The sequence below is a fragment of the Alligator mississippiensis genome, chromosome 15 (genome assembly GCF_030867095.1).
Source record: "Alligator mississippiensis isolate rAllMis1 chromosome 15, rAllMis1, whole genome shotgun sequence".
Taxonomy (NCBI): domain Eukaryota; kingdom Metazoa; phylum Chordata; order Crocodylia; family Alligatoridae; genus Alligator; species Alligator mississippiensis.
This window is the reverse complement of record NC_081838.1, coordinates 34,445,161-34,465,049: the sequence shown is the minus strand read 5'-3', so window position 1 is coordinate 34,465,049 and position 19,889 is coordinate 34,445,161. Positions and strand designations below refer to the sequence as shown.

Here is a 19,889-nt window from a genome sequence, read left to right as displayed (position 1 = left end):
TTGTCCCCAAATGCATGGCCAATTCCATACTGAACACCAGGCTGATTTCCTACTCTGGATGTGTCACCCACTTTTTTTCTTCTTCTTCATTGCAGTAGACCTCGCCATCTTCACCATCATGGCTTATGACCGATACATCACCATCTGCAAACCACTGAACCATGCAACAGTGATGAACAGGAGAGCTTGTCTGCAAATGACAGCTACTGCCTGGAGTGCTGCTCTTCTGTACTCTGCCCTGCACATGGGGAACACCTTTAGGATGCCCTTCTGCCACTCCAACATCATCAACCAGTTCTTCTGTGAAGTCCCCCAGCTCCTTAGGATCTCTGGCTCAGAGGTGTTTACTAGTGAAATTCAGATCCTTATCTTTAGTGCATGTTTATGTCTTGGTTGCATTGTGTTTATATTTGTGTCTTATATTCAGATATTCACTACTGTACTGAGAACCCCTCTGAGCAGGGCTGGCATAAAGCAGTTTCCACCTGCCTTCCCCACCTCGTTGTAGTCTTCCTGCTTGGTAGCACTGGTCTGATTGCTCATACAAAGCCCACATCTGAGTCCCCATCAGCTCTGGACCTAATGGTGTCTGTTCTGTATTCTGTGATTCCACCAATGATGAATCCGGTCATCTACAGCATGAGAAACAAGGACATCAGAGCAGCACTGTGGAAACTGCTGAGATGGAAGTGGTTTATTCAAACAAAGATGTCAGTTATTCTGCAGTGACTATGGTTTCACTGAACATTTTTATAGAATCCATCAACTGTGTTATTAATATGGATTAATTGAACCATTGTCAGTTGTGTTCCTTTAGTTTTAAATAGCCTCTGTATCTAATTTTAAGCTTGTGTCTCTCTGAAGTAGTTGATCTTAGAAGATGCTGCTCTGTCCTAGCTAATGTCTTTGTATCTGTTGAATTTTACCTTTGATGCTGATGCTGTCATTTGTTACTGCACTGTTGCAACATCTTTTACATTCCTCCTATATCTTCTTTAATCCCTGGTGGAGAATATGACTGGTTCTTTCTCTGTTATGGGTTAAAAAGTAGGGCCTGGATGGTTGGACTGTGAGGTGGATAAAAAACTTGCTGTGTGGTTCAGGTGTAGGCATAATAATAAATGGCTCAATGTAGCTGGCAGCCAGTATCAAGTGAAGCTCCCCAGATGTTTGGGCCTAGAACCAGTTTTGTTCAATATCATGATTGACAAGTGGGAAGATGGCATAAAATGCACCCTCAGCAAGTTTGCAGAGGACACCGTGCTGTGGGGAGTAGTAGATATGCTGCAGTGTAGTGCTAGTGTTCAGAGTGAACTAGATAAATTGGAGGATTGGACCCAAAGAAAGCTCATGAGGTTCAACAAGGACAAGTGCAAACTCCTTCAGACAGAACAATCCCATGCACCAGTGCAGGCTGGGGGCTGATTGGCTGGGTAGCAGTTGTGCAGGAAATGACCTGGGGGTGACAGTGGACAATAAGCTGAATATGAGCCTCAGTGTGTCCTTGTTGTACAGAAGGCTAATAGCATAATGGGCTGCATTGGTAGGTGTGTTGCCAGCAGGCCAAGGGAAGTGATTATTCCCCTCTATTCAGCACTGGTGAGGCCACATCTGGAGTACTGTGCCCAGTTTTGGGGCCCCCACTATAGAAAGGATGTGGACAAATTGGAGAGAGTCCAGTGGAAGGTGACAAAAATGATGAGGGGGCTGAGGGACATAACTTATGAGGAAAAACTGGTGGAACTGGGCTTATTTTGTCTAGAGAAGAAAACAATAAAAAAGGATTTAATAGCAGCCTTTGACTACCTGAGGCGAGGTTTGAAAGAGGATGGAGCCAGACTATTCTCAAAATAGTGGCACATGACAGAACAAAGAGCAACCATCTCAAGTTGCAGTGAGGGAAGTTTAGGTTAGATATTGGGAAGCATTTTCTCACTAGAAGGGTAGTAAAAAAACAACCAAAACAGGTTACCCAGAGGTGGTGGAAGCTCTATCTTTGGAGGTTTTCAAAACCTGGCTAGACAAAGCCTTGGCTGGGATGATCTAGTTGGGGCTGGTCCTGCTTTGAGCAGGGGGTTGGACTAGAAGTGACCTCCTGAGTTCCCTGCCAACTCTAACTTTCTATAACTCGATGATTCTGTGACATCATCTTGTGGCAGGACACTGTGGGTGCCTGCCACTTTAAGGGCTGAGCCCAGCAGGTGCTTAATTGTGGCAGCCATTTTAGATCCTTGGCTGCCCATATAAACAGGGCAGTTTGCTGCTGGCAGGCTAGGCAGTAACATTGCCTGGCTGTAAGGCTGCTTGTAACATCCTGGAGGTAAGGGAGATTGCTTCTTGGCCTCTTGAAGGCTCAGATCAGGTTAGCGGACGGGCCTAGGTTCGGCTGCTGCCTGGTCAGGCCTCGAGAGGTCAGGAGTGGAGATGGTGGTGCAGACGACGAGTGCAATGAAGGAAATGGTGAGGCGGACGGAGGTCGGGGAGCGGAGGAGATCAGAGAGGACAGAGGTCTGGGAGCGGAGGAAATCGGAGAGGAGAGAAGGAGACCCAGGAGAGAGCAGGGAGAGCAGTCAAACCATCGGAGGAGGTGAGCAGAACAAAGAAGGAGGTGAGCAGACGGTGGCAGCAGAAGGTTGGAGTATCGTAGGATGCCGGGGGAAGGTCCAGCTGGGAGCGGGGGGGAATGGGAAGACCCCCGAAGAGGGTGGACCAGTGGCAGCAATGGAGGGCAGACGGAGGAAGGAGTCCAGGAAGGAGAAGGAGGCAGCAGGGATGGAGAAAGCGGCGGACCCGGAGAGGGAAGAAGGCGACCAAAGGAGGGACGTTCGTTGGAAGGTGAAGGTGACTCTGGAGAGGGAAGGATTTCAGGGAGCAAAGACTTTGAGCCGCTGGGACTTTGTCTAAAATCTTGTTGGGAGTCCTGAAGGTGCAACCCGTAGACTTAGTCTGCATGGTAGCATTCGATAACTACCGAGAATGGCATGTGTCCTTTTGGAACGCGAAAGCATATAATGCTTTTTGGGATGCCCATGGGGAGGCCGTGGAGCGGGGGGAGCTGGAGGGGCTGAGGTTTGAGGTGGGCTGGAAGACGAGGGAACGAGCAGTGTATATAAAGAGGTATACAGATATGGTGGAGGAGGGAGAAGTGGTGAACTGGCTGGAAGCAAGGGTGCAGCAGGTGAAAATGGTGGAAAAGTGTTTTGACCGGTGGAGGGCTTGGACGCAGGGGTGGAGGGCACGAGTAATCTTACATGAAGTGGGGAATCCGGGGGGTGTGAAGTGCTTGCTACCAGTTGTGCGAATGGGGATGCATAAGGGTTACATTACATATAATGACCAGCCAAAGCTGTGTAGTAGGTGTGGGTTGGGGGGGCACTTGGCGGCGTTTTGTGCTTTAACAATTTGTTTTCAGTGTAGGGGGATGGGGCACAGGGCACAATTCTGCACTGAGAAACTGGTGTGCACGGGGTGCAAGCGAGAGGGGCACTTTTAATGAGATTGCCTGTTCTTGTATGCTAACAGAGTACGGGTACAAGAAGACAGTGGGGAACAGAAGGAAGAGGTGGAATGAGGGGATGGGGAACACCTGGAGGCACGGGTGGAGGAGGAGGAATTGATAATAGGAGAAACACCTGAGGGGGAGGGAGGACAAAGACAACAAATTGAGGAAGTAGTATTGGGGTTGGTAGAGGAAGAGTTAGGAGAGAAGAAGGGACAGAAGGGAGAGGAGGAAGGAGGGGCAGAAGCTTTAAAACACCTGAGAGGGATGGTGGAGTGTTTGAGGGAAGCGGAAACACCTGAAGGGGGGAGCTGGGTGGAGGAAATGGAAGCCCTGGAAAAAGGGCAGGAAGGGAACTTAAAGAAAAGGAAAAAGCAAGGAGGGGTGAAAGGGGGTAACAAAAGAGTGGGAATGGAAACGGAAGTGGGGGATTTGAGAGAGATGGGGAAAGAGGGAGGAGGGAAAGGGGGGAAAAAAGAACAAAGGGAGGGAGGGAAGAGATGGGGTGGGGGGGAGAGAGGAGGGAGGGCAGTATTTGAGTCCTGGAGTGGTGGAAGGGTTGGTCGTAACAACGAGAATATGGAGACAAGGGATGGTGTCTCCAGGGGATGGGTCTGAGAGTGAACTGGAGAGTGGGAGTGGGGTAGAGGGGTGAGGGGACAAAAGTGCGTGGTTTTGTTTTTGGAAAAATTTGAAATGGCAGTGAGGATAGTTTCACTAAATGTGAGGAGTTTGTTAACAAGGAAAAGGTGGGAGAGGGTGGGGGGGTGGTTAGAAACACTGGAAGCGGATGTGATTTGTGTTCAAGAATGCGGGATAGGGTGGGAAAGGGGTTATGGGTTCCTGAGAAAATGTTGGGGGAAGGGGCAGTCTTGGTGGGCCGGGGCAGGAGGGAACAGAGCGGCGGGAGTGGGTATTTTGCTGAATGGGACACGGGTGAGGGTGATTGGGGTGGAGACACTAATTGAGGGGCGGCTGCAGCATATGAAGGTGGAGGTGGGGGGGGGAGGAGGTGGGGATCTTTAATGTATACGCACCGGCGGTGAAAGCTGAACGAAGGGAATTCTTTAGGAAGTTGGGGATATGTGGGGGAGGGGGAGGGAAGAAGGTTGTCGTGGGGGACTTTAATTGCATTATAGAAGAAGGGGATAGGGAAGGGGGTGTTGGGGGTGGGCATTTGGACACTACAGGGAGATGGTTGAGTAACTGGATTCGGGAAGAGGGGTTGCAAGATGTGTGGGAGGGGGAGCGGGTGGGAACAAGGATGGATCCGGGAGGAAGAAGGGTGTCACGGATAGATTTTGTGTTTGTGTTGGGGGGGGTGAGGGTGGAGGGTAAGGAAACGGGAGAGGTGGGGTTTAGTGATCACAAGTGGCTGAGGGTGGATTTGCCGGTTGGGGAAGAGGGGAGAGGAAGGGGAGTGTGGAGATTAAATACTAGGGTGTTGGGGGACGTGCAGGTGTGTGGGTCTTTTGGGAGGGAATATGGGAGGTGGAGGACAACAAAGGCTCTTTTCAAGTCAAAATGGGAGTGGTGGAGAGCAACAAAAGAGAAAATTCAAAGGTGGTTTATACGAGTGGGGAAGCAGAAGGCGTGGGGAAGGAAAAGGGAATTGGGGAGACTACAGGGGAGGGTGCAGGATTTGGTTCGGGAGGCGATGGGGGGGAAGGATGTGAAGCGGGAATTGGGGGAGGTGAAGTGGGCAGTAGAAGAGTGGTTTCGGGGGAGGGAGAGGAAGGGGTTGTTTTTGGCACAGGCACCGTGGGTAGGGGAGGGGGAGGAGTGGGGAAAATACTTTGCTGAGAGGGTAAGGAAAGGGAGGAGAGAGGTGGGGGTGGTGGTTACGGGGGAGGGGGTGCGGATAGAAGAGCAAGGGGAGGTGTTGAGGGAGGTCACGGGTTTTTATTCAGGGTTGTAGAGGAAGTGGGAGGTGGACAGGGAGATGGGGGAGAATTTTTGGGGGGGAATTGGAAGGGAGGGTAGGGGAAGGAGGGGGAGTGGACTTGGAAAGGGATATGAGGGAGGAGGTGAGGGAGGTCTTGGGGGGAATGAAAAGGGAGAAGACACCTGGGTTGGACGGACTGCCGAAGGAGTTTTATGAAAGGTTTTGGGAGCTGGTGGGGGGGGGGGGGGAGATGTGGTGGAGGTGTTTCAAGAAATTATGGAGACGGGGGCAGTGGAGGAGGGGTTTGCGGTGGGGGTGGTGGTGTTATTATATAAAAAGGGAAGCAGGGAGGCGCTCACGAATTGGAGGCCGATCACTTTGTTAAATGTTGATTATAAGTTATTCGCAAGGGTGTTGGCAATACGGATGGGGAGGGTGTTGGGGGAAGTGGTGGGGGAAGATCAGACGTGGGGTGAAGGGTAGGAGGTTGGTTGATACGCAGTGGGTGTGGAGGGATGTGTTGGAGTATGTGGGAGAGAGGGGGTGGAGGGTGGTGATGGGGAGCATGGACTTGGAAAAAGCATACGATAGTTTGGAGCACGGGTTTTTGTTCGAGGTGTTGGGGCGGATGGGGTTTCCTGGGAAATTTGTGGGGTGGGTGAGGACACTATATGGGGGGGCACGGAGTAGGATTCTGGTGAAGGGGTTTTTGGGAGAAGAATTCCGGGTGGAGAGGGGGGTGCACCAGGGGTGCCCCTGTCTCTGGGTTTGTTTATGTGGTATGGAGCCACTGGCACAAAGGGTGAGAAGGGATGGGAGGGTGAGGGGAATTCCGATACCGGGGGGAGGGGAGTTGAGGGTTAGTTTATACATGGATGATGTGAGTTTCATGGTTTGAGATGAGGGGGCTTTAAGGAGGCTGGTGGAGGGAATTAGGGAGTATGGGGAGGCGGCGGGGCCACGGGTGAACAAAGGGAAGAGCGCTTTGTTGGCAGTGGAGGAATGGAGGGGTTTGGAGGAGGAAGGGTGGCGTGTGGAGAGGGAGGGTTGAAAAGTATTGGGAGTGTATATGGATGTGAGGGGGAAGGGGGAACGGGCGTGGGAGGAGGTTTGAGGGAGGGTGAGGAAAGTGGCAGGGATACGGGGGACTAGGAAACTATCATTTAGAAGGAAAGTAGGGATTATAAAGCAATGTTTGTTGCCAGTAGTTTTGTTTGTTGCAATGGAGTACCTGCCCACCTGGTTGCAGGTGAGGCGGGTGCAAAGGGAAATGTGTCTTTTTTTGGGGGGGGGGAGGGAGACAGAGAGGGTGGCGAGGAGGGAGATATACAAGATCTGGGAGGGTGGGGTGTTCCAGAATTAGAAGTCTTTTTGTATGTGCACTTTTGGAAAGGGGTGGTGAGGGCTGCGGGGTTGGAAGGGAGGAAAGTAGGGGCAATGTGTAGATACTGGGCAGGAAGATTTTTGAGAAGGTTGGGGTTATATGCGGGGAGGTGGACAGGGCTGTGGGCTGAAAGACCGGAGAGGTGGTAAGAGCGGGGATGGGGGTTTTTGAGGGCAAAGGGGCTGGAGGGTTTAGGGTGGGAGGGGTTGAGAGAAGCAAAGAGGGTATTGAGGGAATTTCGGGGGAGGGACAAAATGGCCAATATAGAGAAGGTGGCGGAAGGGCAGGTGGGGAGGGTCTGCAAGGGGATAGTAGGAAAGAGGTGGAAGGGGGAGCACGAGGATTTTGTGTGGAGGGTTGTTAGGAAGGTAATACCGGTGAAGGCAGAGCAGAGGAAATGGGGGTCGCTGCGGTCGGGGGAGTGTCTAAGGGAATTGTGCGGGAGGGAGGAAACGGTGTTGCACGTGTTATGGGAGTGTTTTTATGCACAGAGGGTTTGGCAGTGGGTGGTGGGGTTCTGTAAAGCGATAGGGTGGGGGGATTGCGTGAGTTATGAGGGGGTGGTGTATGGTCTGGTAAAGCATAATGTGAGGGAGTGGGAAATTTGGATATTATTATTGTGTACACGGCTGGCGGTGTGGAAAACAAGGTGTCTGCTGGTTCAGAAGGGGCTATATTTCACTTTGCGGGAATGTGTGTGCTTAGTATACACGGAACTGGAGTATTATGGGAAGAAAGGGGAAAGGGAGTGGGAAGATATCGATTGGAGAAAATTGTTTGAGTAGGAGGGATTGAAGGGGAAGGGAAGGTTTAGGAGGAATAAGGTTACGATGTATATTATGTGTTGTGGAAAAAAATGTTTTTGAGCTGATTATGTAAAAAGGGGAGAAGTATTTGTTTGTTTGGGAATTTTATGTTATGATGGGATGTGTTGTCTTGAGGTTGAAGAGAGGAAAATTGGTGTTTTGTTGGTTGAGTTGAAATTCTTATGGTTTTGATACTTTGTAATAAAAAAAAAATCTTGGAGGTAAGGGAAGAGCTGTAGTGGGTGGTTTGGAGCATCCTGGTCTTGGGTATGACTTTAAACTGTGGCCTGGTGGGAGTGGGTGGCCTGGTGGGGCTCTGAGTGGTGTGGGAGCCCCCAGGAGATACCAGGCCAGTTGCCTTTCACTGGGGAGGTGAGTAGGCATGCCTTAGCCCTAGCCTTCACCTTCAGGTGGGCCATATAACATCAGAGTAGAGTAGGCCAGGTAAGCTTCTGGAGGTGCCTGAGCCTGCTGGGGGAGTGATATTGCAGGGCCAGGCACACTTCCAGGAGCACCTGATTTGTGGATGGGGGACCCTGCTCCCTAATTGCAGGCAGAAGGTGAAAACCCAGCCAAGACACTTAACTGGTCAATGCTGGGGCCAGGACTGGAAGGGTCAAAAGGGCCAGAGCCCTACCGCAAGGGACGCACACAATGAGTGAAGAAGCTTGAGGTCCTGACTGGCCTGAGCCAGGGCCAGGGCTTACGGAAGCCAAAGGTCCCATGATTTGGGTTCACAGCTATAGGGCAAAGGGGACAGTTGAGCCAACTGCCTGAGATGCCATCTGTGAGACCTGGGCCATGGTGTAGGGGCAGAATGGAGCTGTGGAAAGGCCCCTCGCCTCCCCAATATCAAGGTGTACAATGGGCAGCCTCTCGCCTTAATTAAGGATTTAAATAATTGGCAACAAGGCATGGTGGGTGAGACAGGTGGGCAGAGTGCCCTGAGTCAGGTGGGAAACTAGCCCTGTGGCTAGCTAGGGATTCTCACTTTGCCACACATCTATATACACTACCACATGACTCTGGGGCACAAATACTTGATCCGTAAGGTGCTGGAACATAATGGCTGCCTACGGAGTCCAGATGGCATGTGTTTTTAAACTTAAAAGAGGGTCTTCAAGAGGAGGTTAGATAGGCATCTAGCTGGGGTCATCTAAACCCAGCACTCTTTCCTGCCTATGCAGGGGGTCGGACTCAGTGATCTATTGAGGTCCCTTCCGACCCTAACATCTATGAATCTATAAAGCATCCCTAGGATGTGGCAAACTGTTCTCTTGAGCCTTTCTTCCTAAGGTACTTACCGATCCCCCTTAGAAGAATGTGAGAGAAAATTGAATAGGACCAGTATGTAGCCACTCTAGATTGCTCTAACATGTTCTAACACCTTCAACCCAGGTCACTGGGTACAAGTTAAACTTTTTTCCAAACATTGCTATCTCATTTTCCCATCTGATGCCTTAAAATCGTATCACTAAGGGAAGTAGTATGGAAAACTGAGAGCCAGAGGTGAGAGAACATTTTAGGAAAGGCTAGCTCAGTTAGGTTGAGTTAGCATAAGGAAGACTAACTTAACACGATTAAAGGCCTTCTAAATTAACTGATGCAAGATAAAAGAATTCAAACTTAACAGGAGGTCTACTCTGTTTATGGTATCACTATGGGGCCAATCCAAGGTTTCTGGGTTGCCTAACTGGTTATTTTTGTGTGTAACCAAGTGAAATATTTCAGTTGGTCTCTAGTGCTAACACTTGTTTTCTCAAGTGTGTAATGATTAGTTTTGAGGAAATTTAAAACATCCCTCGATGATTGCTGTTTCTCCGATCACTAATTCATTTTAGGAGTTGAAATGGAATGGCACCCTTAAGGCATGTGCTACTCCTCCCAGAGATCATACAACTATCATGCAAGTGTCATTGTGACAGGTGAGTGCATATATGTAATTGCCCCTTGGTTGCCCTTTTCCTTTCTCCTCCTTTTTCAGGCAGAAAGCTAACCTTTTTAGGAGTCCTCTCTATCAGGAAGTCTGTTTTTTTGTTAAATGAAGCGGGGCTTAAGGGTCTGGGGGCACAGGTGGTGTTCTCATCGATCCTCCCAGTCTCAGGCTATGGGCTGAGAAGGGACAGGAGGATCTATGTGGTCAACCAAAGACTGCGGCGCTGGTGTCGTCAGGAAGGCTTTGGCTTTCATGACCACAGCCCGCTCTTTGGCAAGAGAGGCAGCGAGCTGCTGGGAAGAGATGGTCTCCACCTCTCTCCCCTAGGGAGGAGGCTCTTCTCAGCCAGACTGGCTGACCTGCTCCACCGGGCTTTAAACTAAGCCCACTGGGGGACGGGGGGACGACCGCCACTGCTGGCCCGCTGAACAATCCTTGCAAAGCCAGCAGATCATGGCACTCAAGGGAGCCCGCCCCAGCCCCAGCCCTGGTAAAATCTGTGGGCAAGGAAGGAGCACCCCAGGGGGCGCTTGCCTTCCTGTACACAAATGCCAGGAGCTTGGGGAATAAGCAGGAGGAGCTCATCCTCCTGCTCAGTGCAAACAATTACGATGTCATAGGGATCACGGAGACCTGGTGGGACTCCACCCATGACTGGACCACGGGGATAGATGGCTATACCCTGTACAGGAGGGATCGTGTAGAGAAAAGGGGCGGGGGTGTAGCTCTCTATGTTAAGGAAAGCTACGCGTCCCTGCAAGCCGATATTGGCGACCAGGGTGGACGGCTGGAGACCCTCTGGGTTAAAAGCCGTGGGGAACACGGCACAGGGGACACAATGGTGGGAGTCTATTACAGACCTCCCACCCAAAGTCCTGAGCTTGACCAGGAGTTTGCCCAGGAACTGGCTGAGGCAGCTTGCTCCAGGACCATGGTTGTCATGGGTGACTTCAATTACCCAGACATTTCGTGGGAGGATCGCTCAGCAAAATCTGAGCGGTCGCAGAGTTTCCTCTCGTGCGTGGATGACCTCTACCTGACTCAAGAAGTCTATGGGCCAACGAGAGGCAAAGCGCTGCTCGACCTGGTGCTGGCTACTGGGGAGGACCTAGTCAGCGACCTAGTGATCGATGGGAAGCTGGGTGACAGCGACCACGAGCTGATCACCTTCACCATCCGCCGAAAAGCTGGCAAGTCGGTCAGCAACACGCAAGTCCTTGACTTCAGGAAAGCCGACTTTGACAAGCTCAGGAGGCTTGTCAGTGAGGCCCTAAGGGACTGTGACCGCAGGGAGAGGGGAGTTCAAGAAGAGTGGTTGCTCCTCAAGGGAGCGATCCTCAATGCACAAACTAAGTCTATTCCATCTCGGAGGAAAGGCAGCAAGAGGGCACAGCAGCCCCCCTGGCTCTCCAGGGACCTAGCAGACCTCCTGAGGCTAAAAAGAAAGGCCTACAAATGATGGAGGATGGGAGTCACCTCCAAGGAGGATTATTCTGCACTGGTCCGGTCCTGTAGGGAGCAGACCAGGAAAGCCAAGGCTGCAACTGAACTCCAGCTAGCTTTGAGCATCAAGGACAATAAAAAGTCCTTTTTCAGATATGTGGGGAGCCGGAGGAAAAGCAGGGGCAACGTTGGACCCCTGCTGAACCAGATGGGGCAACTGACAACTGACGCCCAGGAAAAAGCCAACCTATTAAATAGGTACTTTGCGTCGGTCTTTCATCAGCCCCATGGGACGCCCGTGCCCGCTACAGGGCCGGGAAGTCCGGGTGAGGGTGATCCCCTGCCCTCCATTAATGCTGACTTTGTGAAGGAACATCTTGAGAAGCTGGATACCTTCAAGTCAGCCGGCCCTGACAATCTTCACCCCAGGGTACTCAAGGAGCTGGCGAGCATCATAGCCCAGCCTCTAGCGCGGATCTTTGAAAACTCTTGGCGCTCTGTTGTAGTGCCCGAAGACTGGAAGAAGGCCAACGTGGTGCCTATCTTCAAGAAAGGGAGGAAAGTGGATCCGGCTAACTATAGGCCCATCAGCCTGACTTCTATCCCTGGGAAGATCTTAGAAAAGTTTATTAAGGAGGCTATCCTTAATGGACTGGCCAACGCCAACATCTTAAGGGATAGCCAGCACGGGTTTGTTGCTGGTAGGTCTTGCTTGACCAATCTCATTTCCTTCTACGACCAGGTGACCTATCACCTGGACAAGGGAGATGAGATTGATGTCATATATCTTGACTTCAAAAAAGCCTTCGATCTGGTGTCCCATGATCGTCTCTTGGAGAAACTGGCCAATTGTCGCCTTGGGTCCCCCACGATCCACTGGCTGGAAAATTGGCTCCGGGGTCGGACCCAGAGGGTATTAATTGATGGAAGTCACTCATCGTGGTGTCCTGTGACCAGTGGGGTCCCCAGGGCTCTGTCCTTGGACCCATACTGTTCAACATCTTCATTAACGATGTGGACACTGGAGTCAGAAGCGGACTGGCCAAGTTCGCCGATGACACCAAACTTTGGGGCAAAGCATCCACGCCAGAAGACAGGCGGGTGATCCAGGCTGACCTGGACAGGCTCAGCAAGTGGGCGGATGAGAATCTGATGGTGTTCAACGCCGATAAATGCAAGGTTCTCCACCTTGGGGGAAAAAAAAACCCGCAGCATCCTTATAGGCTCGGCAGTGCTATGTTGGTTAGCACTATGGAAGAAAGAGACTTGGGGGTCATCATTGACCACAAGATGAACATGAGCCTGCAATGCGATGCTGCGGCTAGTAAAGCGACCAAAACGCTGGCTTGCATCCATAGATGCTTCTCAAGCAAATCCAGGGACGTCATTCTCCCCCTGTACTCGGCCTTAGTGAGGCCGCAGCTGGAGTACTGCGTCCAGTTTTGGGCTCCACAATTCAAAAAGGATGTGGAGAAGCTTGAGAGAGTCCAGAGAAGAGCCACGCGCATGATCAGGGGTCAGGGAAGCAGACCCTACGATGACAGGCTGAGAGCCCTGGGGCTCTTTAGCCTGGAAAAGCGCAGGCTCAGGGGTGATCTGATGGCCACCTACAAGTTTATCAGGGGTGATCACCAGTATGTGGGGGAACGTTTGTTCACCAGAGCGCCCCAAGGGATGACGAGGACGAATGGTCACAAACTACTACAAGATCGTTTCAGGCTGGACATAAGGAAGAATTTCTTTACTGTCCGAGCCCCCAAGGTCTGGAACAGTCTGCCGCCGGAGGTTGTTCAAGCGCCTTCATTGAACACCTTCAAGATGAAACTGGATGCTTATCTTGCTGGGATCCTATGACCCCAGCTGACGTCCTGCCCTTTGGGCGGGGGGCTGGACTCGATGATCTTCCGAGGTCCCTTCTAGCCCTAATGTCTATGAAATCTATGAAAGTGTACCTAATAAAGCTACACATGCTTCCTGATTTTCCTGAGTTTTTTTTTAATATAGAAAAGATGGTGAGAAAAAAGGGAAGAAAATAAAGAAGGAAAGGGATGGAGTAATCACATTGAATATGATGTTGGAATTTTTGTGACTGATATGACAAATAATCATGAGTGGAAAAAAAAGCTCCGAAAAGACTAGCCCAACCACAGTCACTGAGGGTGAACTTCTTGGGTATGTAGGCAACCTGATATACATGACAGTTGGGGTTGTCTAAGGACAAAAAATGCCACTCAAACACAGGTTGTCATTTATTTATGGACACGTAGCTCCCCATGCATGGCCAAATAGTGGTGCAGATTGGACAGGTGCAAGAGTAGTTCAGGTCTATGTGCACACCCCTTGTGGATGCATAACGGCTTCAGACACTTGGCTGTCTTTGAGCCTGTACAGGAGAGGCTGTGGCACTCATCCAGGGAGCTTGAGTTCCTGGTTTCTAGGTATTCCTTGGTCATGGGGGATTTGGACCCTGGCTTCACTAATCTCTCATTGCACTACTATAACTATTATAAAAGCCATTCCCAATGCTACTTTTCAAGATAAGCCACTAATATAGTGATCGAGAAAGATGGATAGAGGGCACTATATGGGATTAAAGCTTCTACCTAAGTGAGAGCAAGGTTGTAGGCTATAATGTAGGGCCTTCTCCACTCAGGCTAACAGCCATCTCACCAGATCACGCACTCTGGCTTGTTCTTTCTTCTGACTTGAGGTATCTCCTACATGCCTTCCTCCATGGCTGCCCAAGGGGCAATATTTAAAAAGGAGCACTGGGGAAAGGGCTGGACAGTGTCTGGACCTTGGTATAGTGGTTAGACTACTATTGTGGGGGGTCAGCGATGCCCAGATCCAAACACCCTCTTCTTGAGGAGGGCCCAAGATCTCTGGCTGTCCTTTTGAGTGGCTACAGCACTAACATATTTAAGTGAAAAGATGGGGGCTCTTGCACATGTTTTGTGGCTGGTTCATATGCCCAGTTTCTGTGAGTATATAGTCATCCACACACCCCAGGTACAGCATGCCAACTTGCACATAAGTGGCATTTTTGGTCTTATGTGCCCATATAGGCAACCCACTTAGTACACTTAGACCTTCAGGGGAGACTAACATCACCCTAAGTTCTTTCAGTTTTTGTCCTGTGCAGAGTTGATGACATTTCACGCTCAAACATTGAGAAAAGTGGCTGTTACTTCACCTCCATACATAGACTCTAGTTCAACCTGCCCGAGTCCCTGAAAAAACAGCAATTGCAAAAGATGAGTGGATCTTCTTCCTCCTAATTTTTTTTTTTTTTTTTTTTTGTGACTCGGTCTTCCGGTCAAGTGGCACTCTGTGACAAATGCATGTAATATGGCTTACCAGGTACTTGAGGAGGATACTTTAGTATCATACTTAGACACCGAGGCTAGGGACAAAAGTTGCACACAAACCGGTATACGCAATCGGAAACTGGTTCAAATCTGTAGCTCGGCAAACATTCAGTGAACGTCAACTGATTTCAACATGGCTGAACCCAGTTTAAGATGAAACTGGATGAATGTAGACTTAGTTGTTCTAGGATAAGTGGCTGTTGACTTGCTTACCAGGTCAATCTTGTACTAACCTGCAAAGATTGAATGGGTTTGGGTTCAGGCTTCTTGACTGTCTGTACTTTGTCCCAGGCATGTTAGATAGACTTAGACACCCAATAGGTGAACTAGAATCTAGCCTTGGGTGCTTTTGCATTCAGAGTTCTGATGTGGTTTCCAGTGAGATGAAATGTCAAACTCCCTTTGTCCTGAAATGTAGGAGAATCAAGTGTGTTTCTGTTGGGGCCTTAATTCTGAATAAAATCATCCTCTCCAACCACTAGGGACTTCATAAGGATGGTTACACATTTCCTATGCGGTTATAACTGCAATTATGATTGTTAACTCCCTTTTAAAAAATACTATTATTGTCAAACTCCAGATCACTAATTCTAATGTCCCTGATGCATTGCATTCAAGGAGATTTTGCTCTTTCATATAATTGATTTAGTTCTAAGGAAAGTGAGACCCTTCTTTTCTTTGTGATGGATACCAGACAGGTGGGAACGTGCAGCTCAGGACAGGAGTCCCTTCTTTTCATTTCACTCCATAATTTTTAGCTTTTCTTACCAAGAAGGTAGAAGAGTACTTGGGGGTGGGGGAAGCATGAATGTCAGTGTGATTTGTATGCCAAGCCTTGAACATGTGGGTGTCTGAACAGAGTTTCAGCAGTGGATTTCCTAGGCAATCTTTGGATAAGTTTTTGTTTTCACTTACATGAATGAAAAAAAACTGAATCTACTTCCATGGCTTTCATGTGGCTTGTTTAGACTAGGATAATGTCTATCCACGTAGGAGGGCAGGTTGACAGAGGGATGTTTGGTTTGTTTGGTTTGTTTGTTGTGATGTTGAAACCTTCTGTGTTTCCAGATGTTAGTGATGGATTTGCCTGTGCAAGAAGAACTAGCATCTAACAAATAATTTCTGGAAGTGAGCTTGTGCAATAGTGGGAAGACAGTTTTATTTTGTGGGAATGTTCTCAAACTACCCCTACCCCACCCCCGCCAATAAAGTAGCAAATAAATATGTGAGAACTTTTTTTAGTTTTATCATATGAATGCTCATAATCCCCTTAAAAAAAACACTGATATCTGTGTGGACACTGCAGTCCCTTAGAATTGAACCTTACCATGTTATTTTTAAAGTGGATATTTTAGGGAACAAAGGGATGCTTCTTGACAAGGTAACTCGGACACAGCCCCTGTTCTTTGTATTGTTTTTGCTCTTGTATCTTGTCATCCTGGATAGGAGCACCCTCCTCCTGCTCACCATCTTTGCTGACCAGAGCCTTCTAACCCCCATGCACTTGTTTCTTGGAAATGTATCTTTCCTTGAAACTTGCTATACAGTCAGTATAGTGCCCAAGCTGTTAGCCATATAATTCTTCCAACGGTGCTCCTGACAGCCTGCTTGATGCACCTGTAGCTGTGCACATGGCAAAATGTCTCCATAGCATAGGGAAAGCAATGCTGCAGCTGGAATAATGTCTAGAAGCCCCCAGACAAATTCAGATGCCTTGACTTGCATATCTAATAGTAGGATTGAAGGATAAATCTTCTGTTTGTAGATGTTAATGTATAAAGGTAACCATGACCATCAGATCCCTGCTTAACAAAGATCAGATGATTCCACTGAGTGAGTTCTGCATACTGTAAAAAAAACCAAAAAAACCAACAACCCCCCCCCCATGTTTACTATGCAATATACAATAAGTATTTGTATACGCATTACCAACTCTTATAAAACTACTTTGAGTTCCACTAGTAATGAAAGGAAAGGAAATGCATTTGGTTCTTTACAATTGTGTAGATGTTATTACTTGGTTACATGACTAAAAAGTTGAAAATCTTCTATGACTTCAAAGAAAGTAGGTAAATATTGCTCTGATTGTCCACTTTATTTCTTGCATATGTATGACAGAATGTCATTCGAAATCTCTGTGTCTAGCTGAACACTTGCATGTATATCAAGACTCCAGAAACATTTGGATGTGAACTCGAAGAAAAGCATGAAACAACGTACAGAGCAGCCTGAAAAGCTGGGGAGGCGGTGTTGGAAAGTCCTCTCCATTTTGCTCCTCATACAACCAGTGTCCCTGCCAACCTCACACTCAGTCCCACCTTCTTTTCCACTTTCTACAGTTCTCAGGCTTTGCCTTTCTGACCATGGAGACACTATAGTGTTACTGTCTGGGTGCTACAGGCTCACTCCATATATAAAAGGAAAACCATCCAGAATTATTAGAGTGTTGCCGCACAGTTATTGTGGCCCAAATCTTGTGTCCCCCCTCTCAGATGAATCTCTCCAAATGGTGGTAGCAGAGCATCCTCTATTCCTCCCTTTAAAACTGGCCTACCGAGAGGAAAGGTTTCCAAGAGTCAAGTTCCCTCTTGCATGCTCTCCTTTTGGCCTTAGGACTCCCATCTTTTCCAGAAGTGCTCTAAGCACTTGGCTACTGGGCAAAAGGGAGTGGCAGTACTCATAGTAGGGATATTTCTACTACTATGGATCTGCAGGGCAAAATGGGATCAGCCTTTGCAGGAGCAGTAGAGTAACTACACATTTTTCAGCATGAACTAGGATTAAGGGCCTTGAGGTGACGCACATTTTCTGGAAAAGCCCAAACAAGAATTAGCCATATAGGATTTGGGGCTATATACTTACAGAGCTAACAGAATTGCTAAACAGATGATGTAGACTTACTCCACACTTAATATAGAGTTACTGCCTGGCTTGTACCAAGTTAATTTATAGTTATTCCATAAATATTATAGAGCAGGGGGTTGTCAACTGGGGGTTGAAAAACCCTGCTATAGAGTTAGTCCAGTGTTTCTACACAGCTGTTGTGGAGCCTGTCCATCTATATTATAGATCACTTCATGGATAATACATCTATTCCAAAGTTTTTCTATGGACCCAGAAAATTAGACCATAGGTTCTGTACTATTAAAAAATGCACAAGGTGTATCTACACCTGTTTAATGCACTTTTTTTAAAATGCACACTAGATTTACTATCTCCAATGTCAGGTACTAAATACATTTGCATTAAGCTGCCCTAATGTGCAGTATGTAAAGTGCCGTTTTTAAAGAGATGCACAATGCACAGTAGCCTATTTTACTGTGCATTAGCATAATTGCATGGGTTTTTACATGACAAGTTAATGTGCAGTATAATAGGCTACTGTGCCTTAAAGCACATGTGTAATGTACCCACAGTATAAAGAACCACTGTACTCCACAGATACTAAGTTTCTTAAAGTTTATTTCCAGCATACTTCAGAGGAACTCCGTGGTTAATTTGTAGAACCTATACCATGATTAAAGTGCTACTCCAGAACAACTCAAACAAAACCTTGCCCAGCACAACAAAAATGCTCTGATCTCTGTAGTTCTATTCTGGCATTCTTCTATTTTCCTTTCCAGAGGCCAGATCTGTCCAGCAGCCTCTTCATAGCACTGAGAATCATCCTATTCCTCAGCGTGTAGACCATGGGATTCATGAGGGGGAAGATCATGGTGTGGAACACGGCCACCACCTTGTCCATGGGGAAGCTACAGAAGGGCCGGCAGTAGACATAGATGGCTGGGCTGAACATGACACACACAATGATGATGTGGGTGACACAGGTGGAGGCTGCTTTGCTTTTCCCATAGGAGGAGCTTGCCCTTAGGCAGACCAGCAGGGCCCCATAGGAGATCAGCAGAAGGAAGAAGCACATGAAGGTGGCCAGGCCACTGTTGAAGAACATGATGAATTCCAAGATGTAGGGGTCAGTGCAGGCCAGCTTGATCAGCTGGGTAATGTCACAGAAGAAGTTGTCCAGCTTGTTGAGGCCACAGAAGGGGAGAGGAACAATGAGGACAACTTTGATAATGGAATGCATGAATCCCCCTGCCCAGGCGGCCACCACTAAGGCCCAGCAGACCCCTCTGTTTACCACGGTGGCATAGTGTAGTGGCTTACAGATGGCCACGTACCTGTCAAAGGCCATGTCAATGAGCAGGAGGATTTCAGCTCCTCCTAAGAAATGGAGAAAGAACAGCTGTGCTAGGCAGGCCCTGTAGGAGACAGCCTTGTGGCAGGTGAAGAAGTCAGCTAGCATTCTAGGTGGAGTGACAGAGCAGTAACAAATATCCAGGAAGGCCAGGTTGGTCAGGAAGAAATACATGGGGGATCCCAGGTGGGGATCTTTGTGGATGGTGAGGACAATGAGGATATTAGCTGGGAGGATCAGAGAGTAGAAGAGAAGAAACAAGCCAAGGAGGAACAGCTGGACCTCCCGGGTCTGAGACAGTCCCAGCAACATGAACTCTGTCACCTCTGTGCTATTTCCATGCTCCATTTCATCAGTGCAGAGTCCTGTAACATATGCATGATTTTTTGTTATTGTTTGTAGCTGTCCTTGTGTGTCATCGTTATGGCAGAAATGCCACCATCTGTGCCCCTCTCCAGAAATCTGTCTCTGCCAGCGTGAGAGGCTGATGTTGAATTCCTCAGGGCGGGGGATCTTCCTCCCTGTCTACATGACAAAAGCCTGGTGCCTGTGAGGGGGATGTTATGGTCACCTGGGGAGGGGGAGGGAAAAGCCCCGTTCAACGGCCCAGGTAGCCAGTGATGCTTTTTTAGATTGGTTGGCTAGTGGCCAGCACTGGCAGCTCCAATTGGACAGGGCTGTTGAGGTCAGAAAGGTTATTTAAAGGCCTGGTCCAGGAAGAAGGCAGCCATTAGCCATGCAGTCATCCAGGTGAATCTGAAACTGGCTCTCTCTTCATAACCGCATGCTCCAAGAGTGACCTGCCTCCAGAGGAAAACTCCAACCACCTCTGGATATTGCGTGTGAGTAAGCTACTCGAGATCTGACTAGATATTTAGCTTACAGTAACTCAGATGCGAGATCAAAAGGCTACCATCAGCCGTACTAGTTTGCTCTATGGTATTCCTCTGATATTCCTCTGCTATTTCTATGATACTGTGCTCTACCTTTTACCCGGTTTTCACCCTACACCCTGTAATCAATAAAGTGCTCCTTGTGACCGGTATGGGAGACTGATTGAGGGGTGGGTGTAAATTATGCCTAGGAGGCCCCTTAGGTCTGTGGACTAAGGGAGGCTTCCCTAATAAGTCCCTGACTTGGGGAAGTGCCCCAAGTGCCTGTATTGGGTCTAGTACCCATGGGATGATCAGACCTGCATTTTCCAAGGTGTGCAAAGCCAGAATTGAGTCCAGAGCCTTGGATGGTGGCAGCGGGATCCCCAGGCTAGCAGGTGTGCTCCAGGGAAGGGGTCGGCCAGACGTGAGGCACCCCAGGGAGGCACTTGGAGCCTGGAAGGTGGTCCGGCACAGTGAGGTGGGCGGCTCAACACAGGA

The 19,889-nt window shown here is 48.8% G+C and overlaps 1 protein-coding gene across 1 annotated transcript; it reads right to left on the bottom strand.

The window, feature by feature from the left end:
• Nucleotides 1-17,928: 17,928 nt before the first annotated feature.
• Nucleotides 17,929-18,864, bottom strand: LOC132245563 (olfactory receptor 4N2-like). Its single transcript, XM_059718150.1, has one exon. It carries the CDS (start codon nucleotides 18,862-18,864, stop codon nucleotides 17,929-17,931), a length of 936 nt encoding a protein of 311 aa, XP_059574133.1.
• Between the last annotated feature and the right edge of the window lie 1,025 nt (nucleotides 18,865-19,889).